The sequence below is a fragment of the Mus caroli genome, unplaced genomic scaffold (genome assembly GCF_978045245.1).
Source record: "Mus caroli unplaced genomic scaffold, Mus_caroli_1 scaffold_2, whole genome shotgun sequence".
Lineage (NCBI taxonomy): Eukaryota > Metazoa > Chordata > Mammalia > Rodentia > Muridae > Mus > Mus caroli.
This window is the reverse complement of record NW_028227257.1, coordinates 155,188,167-155,197,176: the sequence shown is the minus strand read 5'-3', so window position 1 is coordinate 155,197,176 and position 9,010 is coordinate 155,188,167. Positions and strand designations below refer to the sequence as shown.

The 9,010-nt window shown below is 50.2% G+C and overlaps 1 protein-coding gene across 1 annotated transcript; it reads left to right on the top strand.

Moving 5' to 3' along the window:
* Positions 1 to 1,037: 1,037 nt before the first annotated feature.
* On the top strand, positions 1,038 to 3,723 carry LOC110290536 (vomeronasal secretory protein 1). The gene is made up of 7 exons (XM_021157092.2): positions 1,038 to 1,285; positions 1,648 to 1,769; positions 1,956 to 2,026; positions 2,253 to 2,363; positions 3,126 to 3,227; positions 3,405 to 3,431; positions 3,577 to 3,723. Exons 1-6 carry the CDS (start codon positions 1,181 to 1,183, stop codon positions 3,428 to 3,430), a joined length of 537 nt encoding a protein of 178 aa, XP_021012751.1. The 5' UTR covers positions 1,038 to 1,180; the 3' UTR covers position 3,431; positions 3,577 to 3,723.
* The last annotated feature ends 5,287 nt before the right edge of the window (positions 3,724 to 9,010 follow it).

Sequence of the window (9,010 nt, the reverse complement as noted above, 5' to 3'; positions counted from 1 at the left end):
TGCCACCCAAAGCAGGCTGACTGGTACTCTGACTCATTTGTGCTAAAGGCACAGACACAGACACAGTAGGAACAGCCTAGAGCAGGTGAGGACAGCCAAGAGAGCCCTTCTGAGTGCAATGGTGACTATGGCCTGGGTCCCCTATCTCAGAACCTATGTTCTACCAACCTGTGAGGGCAAATAGAAACTATGGAGAACTGTCAAGAGATGTCCAGGAGCTGACTGCTAGCCTCATGACAATGTGGTCCAAAGACTGTGAGCTCTTTTGAACATTGAAGCCTTGCTTCAGAGATTAAAATCTCAACTGAAATAAGCAAGAACTAGGATGGCCAAAATCCTCTGACGAGATTCCTTGTCACAGGCACTCAGAAGTGCCTTCCGGGCTAAGGTGAGGCTAGGTGAAGACAGGCAGAACTTGTGTAAGGCAACCACAGGAAGAGAGTTATGGTAGCTGTCTATCACCCAGGGGCCTCCACAGAGCCTTGGGGAGTGTGGCTCTGGCCTGTCCAGTCTTCACACCCAGCTTCTGGCCTCCATGGCTGAGGGGAACAAATGTGAGGTGTGGAAGACCTGGTTGGAGGTGGTTTGTGACAGCAGCCTCAGGAAGCTCCTGCCAGTGCTCTGAGGAGGAGAAAGCCAGGAAGGGGAAGGCATGGAGAGCATTTCTAGAAGGTCAACTCAATGACCAGGCTGAGCCCGGAGTTGAACAGCTGGGCCCTGCAGGACACCCTTGGACAAAGTTCCCAACAGAACAGCGAGTGCCAGACTCAAGGGGGTGAGTTGGTGCTCATAAGGCAGAGTGCATCTGAAATCCTGCTCTCTCTCCATTCTGACCCCCTCCCCAGTAACTGCTGGGTGGTCCTTGCAGTTCTCCAGATTCCAACAACAGATCAGATTGTGTGGATTACATTTCCTCTGAGTTTCCAATTGTCCCTCGGCTTCTTTGGACTCTGAACAGTGGCTATCACTCTAATCAATGGTCTTGATTTCTTGAAGTCTTAACAAGCTGTTATACAAAACTCTGATATTCGTCTTGCCAGCTGGCTGTGGACATAACTCAGAAGGACTCGGTCCTCTCTGCCAAATTCCCCAAGGACCTTGCATGGGTCTGTATAAAGAGTAGTCAAGTGATGGGCCAGTATAGCCTCTCCTGTTCCTCCTACCTGTTGGTTGGCTGTGAATGCAGACCCTAGAGATGAAGGCTCTGCTCCTGACCATTAGCTTCTGTCTGGTTGCTGTCCTGCAGTCCCAGGACTCTTCATTCCTTGCTTTCAATAATGAGAATGTGAGTCAGGTCTGGGCCACAGGGTAGTCTCAGCTTTTACTGGTGCAGGAAGACCAGGGTTCTGGATTCAGGGTGGATCCCAATCTGACTTGTGTCACAGGTTGTAACTAAAGAGAATAGACTAATTTGGAGTTAACAGCCCCCCATGCATGTTCAGGCCTCCCTGTGCTCAGGGGTGCAGTTTGAGAGCGTGTGCTAGCAAAAGGCCCTGGTACACTTGGAGTAAGCAGATCCCGATCATGTGAGCTTTCTATGTTTTGGTGGTGGAATAGAATGGGCAGACATGAATGGTAGCTGGAGGGTAAATATTCCACAGGGAGGGTGGTCAGGCATTAGGCAAAGAGAAAATTTCATCTTTTTAGTTTTCCGGAAAGTGGTTCCTGAAGGCCTTGGTGTCAGAAGACAACATCCCAATAAGCAAGGTTTCTCCCATGTTAATCTTGGTGCTGAACAATGGGGACATGGAGCTTTCTATCACACATATGTGAGTGACTGTGGCTCCCATGGTTGGTTGGTCTTTTACCTGGTCCATTACTTCTCAGTGAGTAGTTTTAAAAGGTCCCCCTGACTTGGAAAGGACTACAGCAGTGGGTTGAAGAGGAAGAATGAGACCTACTTGGCATGAGAGCCAGATTTAAGAGGGCCACTGCAAAACTGTTTCTGATTCCAGGCTCTATGATCAGTGTTTTAAAGTGACCACCATCTTGGAGAAAACAGATGTGCCTGGCCAGTACCTTGCCTGTAAGTATTATCAGTCCAGGGATGGGTGGCTGGCAGCCCGTAGAAGGGAGAGTCTCCTGCCAAACCCCACCCCTAAGAGGGATCATAGGTGAGTCCTGGGAACCCTAGACCTTGGCTCTCAGGCCACAGTAGTCACTTAGAATCTGTGACTAGAGGCTGAGGTGACAGTCAGAAGAGGGACCCAGGTGGTTGTAAGCTAACCTTGCTCTTTCCGGGGTCTCCACAGTTGAGGGTCAGACCCACCTGCAGGTGCAGCTGTCTTCTGTGAAGGGCCACTACATGTTCTACTGTGATGGGGAGATAGAGGGGATGAGATTCTCGATGACACAGCTCATAGGTAAGTTTCCACCCCCTCAAGCTCAGCACACCCATGCCTACCCCATCATTCCTCCAGATGCCACCCCCTATGAGAGGAACAGCTTTCCTCATGGGCAGGGAACAGTGCTGCTGTTGGCCAGAACTACCTTGCTGAGTCAAGCCTGGCAGGTACCATCCAGGACAAAAGAAGACATGCCTCCTGACAATAGATGCTGTTAGTGATACCTTGTGGAATCTCATGGTGTCATGTGGGTTTATAACACAAGGACAGTTGTTGTGATCATAAAAAGAGAAAGAGCTATAAGAATATGTTCTGGCAGAGTGTGGGGGGTGGGGGAAGGAGGTGCCTCAGTAGGCCCATGCCAAGGCATCCCCTCCTCCTGAGGGACCAGACACACACAGGTATAGTATAGAATAGAGTTTATCTAGAGCATGGGGAAGGGAGTAGTCGAGGCAGAGAAAGGCAGAGAGAGGGAGAGAGTAGACCATGTGGAGAGAGGGGGAAGGGAATGGGGAGAGACAGGGAACAAGAGAACAAGAGGTGTCTTAGCTGAAGACTTCTCAGCCCAGGGGCCTTTTAGGCCAGGGGCAAGCTGTTCCGAGCCTCTACTGGAAGGTTTTTGGTTTCCAGGGTTCTGTTGGTGGCTCAGATGCCAAGCTCAGTGATAACCTTCCATCCCACCTCATCTCCTGCCCTTGCCTATTCCACGAGGAAGTACCTGGTGCTGGGCTCCTGTCTTTGTGGCAAACCTCCCTCTGCTCACCCATCCATCTTCCACAGGTAGGGACCCCCAGGAAAATTTGGAGGCCTTGGAGGAATTTAAGGCGTTCACACGGCTAAAGGGACTTGTAGCAGAGAACCTGGTCATCCTTGAGCAGATGGGTGAGAACATATGCAACCCATGTCCCCCTCTGTCCCCTGTAACTCTGTCACTCTCATGTCCCCTGCCCCCAGCATGGGCAGTGTTGTCCCTGCTCCAGGTCTTGGTCATGGGAAGATAAGAGCCATAGACTCTTGTCCAGGGTTCATTCTTATCTCTGGGTTTTCTGCTTCCTACAGAAAAATGTGAACCAGGGAGTTTCTAAGGTAAGTGACCCTTTTAATAGAGATCCTTGGTATTCAATGGGGCCTCAGGGTCCACCTGGAAGCCTCAGTTGCAGCCAGGAACTTCCCAGGTTCTGTGTCCTGGAACCCCATATACCCTGCTTGTCTCATGAACTCTCCTCTTTAGAGCTCCCAAGCCGCCCAAGGGAGTGAGTGCCGCCAGCATGTCTGTCCCGTGGGAGATGGAAAGAGTGGCCTGCTGGATCCTCCAACTCCCCTTCTCTCTTCCCTCACCCCCCTCCTCACAGCTTCTCAATAAAGAGCTTCAGCAGTCCCTGGTGACTCTGCCTGTGCTTGTGGCCCTTAATGGCCTCATTTGTCCCCCCTGTGATCTACTGAGAGGAGGATGGTTGGGAAGTGTTTAGGAGAGATGGAAGCTCCCAGCCTTTCTTGGGGTAGGCATAGAAGTTGGAGACTGTGCCAGGCCCCCATCCCTGAGATACTTCTGTAGGTATGTCACCCCAAAGCCCAGCTTTTAAACCATCAATGAGATGAGGAGGAAGCCTACAATGACAGGGTGGGACTCCAAGCCACAGGTGAACACCAACAGAGCCCTGTACAGGTGGGGACCACCTGGGGACTATGGTAGGAATGAGACCAGGGCACAGGCCTGGGACTAGGTTCCCAGGCCCAGCAGGACAGACAGTAGGACACTGAGAATTTGTTTCCATGGGTAAGGGACACTGTTGGGATCTCTCTCTGCAAGCTGGAGAAACATAGGGGCTGTGGGGAAGGAATCGGCTCCAGGAGCAACCTTGCTAGAACATTCCTATGCCGTTCAATGCTATTTCTCAGGTCATTCTGAGACTTTGCTCTGGGTGGCCTGAGGGGTCAGCTAGGGCCCAAGTCAGTCAGTCAGTCTGTCTGTCTGTCTGTCTCTGTCCCTCTCCCTCCCTCCTTCTCTCCCTCCCTCTCCCTCTCTCTTTCTCCCCCCTCTCTCCCCCTCCTTTCCCATGGGGAGGATGGTGTGAATCCAGCCATTTCTTTTAAATCTGTGGACCCTCCTGCCCAAACCTCTGCAGTCCCAGGTACGCTGTCACTGGAGGGGATTACCAGCATCCCGAGGCCTCTGGACAACACAGCAGGCCTCTAATACAGACTTCTGGGGTTCACACAGTTTTGTGGCTTCCCTGAGGAAGTTGTGCTTCAGTGTCTTCCATTGGCAGGGGTCACCACTGAAGTGTAGGACAATCAACCTTTGTTTCGAAAACACCAGCTTTATGGCAATTTCCAGAAATTTGACATAGATGGCCTGTGTACACATACTCTTGTGAGCATACTGATGCATAGGTGTGGGCACACATGTACACAGACATACATATACACTCACATGGCCACATATGTGGATAGATATAGAATGCTGCCCCTCATCAAGGAAAGGGCCTGAGTGCCACGCCTGGAGTTGGAAGGTCTGGTAAGATGGCCTGTTGCAGGGACTCTGTTTCTGGGGGAACAGGGCCTGGGCGTGTCGTAGGCAGGAGTGCAGCAGCTCTTGGTCCTGGTCCTGAAGCAACACTTCCCACACTGATGGCATTTCCCCCTCTGACAAGAGTTCTACAGATTAAATCTGTCTAATCATGAGGTCCAATGAAAACTGATGTCAGGCCTCCCATGCAGGCGGCTAGAGCTTCTGTGTGTGTGAGGGAGGGTGGGATGCTGCCCCAAAGCCTCCTTCATGAGTTAAACACACTCAGAAGGCCAGAGAGCGGAGTGGCCATGAAGAGCACGTGTGGGTTCCTGCTAGCTGCAGAGCTACAGCCCATTCTAAGGAGGGTCAGGGGAACATGAGCAAGAACAGGCCACCTCAGAAGAGGTGAGACTCTGACAGTGGGCTGTGCTGAGGTCAGACCCTGGTGATCAGAGCCTTAGGGTTAAGGGGATCCTGCATTCACCCTGCCACAGGAGTGGGCCACTCGGAGAAGCAGGACTTGGGAATTTTGAGTGAGCTTACCATTCATGCTGCCTCTGGGAGGGTGTCGGGCTATGGGACACCGCTCTGGGGGTGGGGGGAGCACAATCTGAGGTCCCAGGGACAGCTGGAGCTGGTTCAGGCATCTCCAGACTTGCAGAGAGGCCCAGGCATCTGCTTCTCAGGCTCTTGGGCACCCAAGTGCCGCTGGATGTTGCAGAAGAGCTGAGAACAGAGTTGGGGCCCGAGGGTTGGATCTAGCCCAGGGCTGAAGAGGAAAAGAGGGGAGAGCTCTGGCTGGGTCCCTCGGGGAGGAGAGTCCTTGGCTTGTTCAGCCAGTGGCTTGGCTTGGTGGAGGCCATGACTGGGAGCACTGAAAGGCCTTCTGTGGGAGATTAGATGGCCAGCTCTTTAGGAAAAGACCTTCTCCATTGCTCCCCATGGCAGATCCAGATGAAAAGAGGCAGTCCATGGTTTTAAGGCATTTATTGTTTTGGTGGAAAGTGGGTGAGTAAAACTATACCACACTTCTCAGGGTGAGCCTGAGGTTAAATACCTTTTGCAGGGAGGAATGTCTGGAAAGGGGAGTTTATTGGCTAAGCCCTCCAGACCTTTAGGTATCTCATTAAAATGGAGATCTGTCTTGAGGCTACGTGACCTGTGGTCATGTCCTCTACCTGTGGAAGGGCTTGGGGCATTGTCCTTATGTGACTGATGGCCACAAATCTATGGAGGGCTGTGATCTCGTGTCAGGATCCTAGTGTCTGGGAACCAGGCAAAATGCCTGTTGTCCCTTAGGGTCAGCTCAACCAGGAACCAGGCTGAACCAGGCTGAACCAGGCTGCCTTTCATGGTCCTACACAGAACCGTGAGTGGAGGTCAGCCAGCATCCTCTCTTATGTTTTACAGACTTCTGCCTGGTAGAGAAGGAGGTCCACATGGTGCCCAGGCAGTCACTCTCCATAGGACCATGTGGCACCACCTAGTGTGTGGGCAGATTTTCATTAGTGCTGATTAGGATCTCCAAGCCCACATTTATGGTAATGTTATGGCAAGTTACATAATCTTTTCTAAAACCCTCAGAGGTCAAAGAGATTGTTTAGAAGGAACTTCACTGTTTTGAGCTATAAATAGTAATAGATGATACACCAGATTCTCAATGTCATTAGAGAAAATGCCAGAGTAACCATATAGTCATATAATCTCCATCCTGTGTTGCTCCATCATTGGATGGACGGACGGACGGACGGATGATGGATGGATGGATGGATGGATGGATGGATGGATGGATGGATGAGTGAGTGGATGGATGGATGGATGATGGATGGGTGGATGGGTGGGTAAGTGGATGGATGAGTGGGTGGGTGGCTAAGTGGATGGATGAGTGGGTGGGTGGGTGGATGGATGGGTGGGAGAGGTGGTGGATGAGAGAGTAATCAGTGGGTGGAAGCTGTGGTGAATGAGTGGATGCAAGGGAGATAAGTGGGTGGATAGTTTGGTGTTGGGTGAATGAATGGATGGATGCACAGGTGCCTGGGTGATAAGACGTGCACACACTTAAACACAGCTACAAGTCAGGCCCGTTGCTGCGAGCTCTGCGTGCTTCTCCCTGCTCCCGTCGTTCCCTCCCTTTCTCCTGTTTCAGTTTCAGTGAATGCCCAGTGCTGATCAGGGCTCAGAACCTTCCTGGATTTCTCTCGATGGACTTATTAATCTGCTCCTTTGTGTGATAGGGCCACATTCACTGTTGTAAAAACAAACAAACAACAACAACAACAAAACAATTTCATGGACATCTCCCCCCAGTGCTGGCCTCTGCTGATCAGGGAAGAGAGCGGCAAGCCTAAGGGAGTCATGCTGCATCTGTCTTTAGGTTTTAAACACAATCCTCCTGAATCCTCCTGTTCTCCCGTGGACTCCTCCTCACACCTTAGTCACAATCTCTTCTCATAATCCACCACAGCTTCTACTCTGTCTTCCAGTCCATGATCATCTTGGTTTTTCGCACCTTTCTTTGCCATTCCTTCTCTGCCCATTTCTTTCTTCTCTATTTCTTTCTTCCTGTCTCCTCTCTAGAGATACAGTGAGAAAAAGTTTGATGAGATCCTGGTCCCTTCCTGGTTAGCTTCAACTGTCGACTTGACACAGTTATCTAAGAGGAAATCCTTAGTTGAGGAACTGCCTGTCTGGTGGGCATGTCTAGGAGGAGGTTCTCTGGTTATTAACTGATGTAGGTAAGAGAGCCCCACCCATTGTGGATGGCACCATTCCCTAAGCAGGGGTCCTGGAGAATATAAGAAAGCTAGATGAGTGCAAGCTAGCCAACAAGCAACACTTTCCATGGTTCCTGGTGAAGGTCTTCCACTGTGAACTAAGGTCCTTGGTCAGAAGCAATGCTATGTGGTATAGAAATGGAATGTGAGTCTCCGCAGCTGTTCAGACCATAAGATCTGCAGTGGCCCTTCCCTTTTCACAGATAACAACAGGCTGCCTGCTGAGACAGTCAGCAATTCCCTAGCTTAACAGACTTTCGGGTACATCTTATCTGGGGTGGAAATTTACAACAAAGGATGGTCTATCGATGGCCACACATCCTGTGTATCGTTTTGTTCCAGAGTTTTATGAAGAGACTGCCAAGTAAGCCCCAATCTCCTTTCCTCAAAGCCCTCATCAGGTTGTTGTCTGTCTGTTTGTCTGACCATGACATTAAATACATCTTGTGACCTCAAAGATTACTCTCTGTTACAGTGACCCCTTCTGAACAGGCTTCCAGCCAAAAGCAGGTGACAGAGTCTCTGCACTGTGCTCATATAGGATATGAACCCTGGAAGAAATGCAAACATCTCTGCTCGTCACAATTCTTCCCTGATTACGTTTAATATTAGTTAATTTATTATTGAGTATATGTGTATGTAAGGTGTGCATGCCTCGGTGCATATGTGGAGGTCAGAGGACAACAATAGAGTTGATTCTCTCACCTTTATGTGGCTTGTAGATATTGAACTCAGGTCACCAGGCTCACAAAGCACATACCTTTATCCATTGAGCCATCTCACTGAGCCCTCCTTGAATGATAAAGTTATCTCAAAACAAGTCTGTGTATCAAGCAGAGATCTGAATAGGTGCCTCACCACATACGTGTGATCAGAGGCAATTAGGAAATACAAATGAAAACTACAAGCCTCTGGAAATAGATAAAATTTCCCAATTTTGTCTCAGAAGTAGAGGGATCTCCCAGTTCTGTTGGCAGTCCATAAAAGGAAGACATGTGGAGGATTCCCAGGAAGCCATCCAATATCCACGGGGAAGTGGAGTTGCCAGGGCTGACCCAGTGCATCACAAAGGGAACACTTGGCTTCCAACCAAGTATTTCACTTGGATTTTATAATTGCAAAGAAGGGTCAACTGCAAAAGAGAAGTGTCCCTGGGGGGGGGGGGATCTCGGATATGGTAATCAACATCAAAACCAAAATTATTCCACGAGGTCACAAGATTTATTCAATGCCATGGACAAACAGACTGACAGCAGCAAGGGCTCTGAAGAGAGAACAGGGCCCACTTAGCCAGAGTGGGCGTTCTTTATACCTTTCTAAGAAGGCTGGAGGGCTTCACCCAAGCCTGCAGCCAACCTCTCTGATTCCTAGGCAGGAGG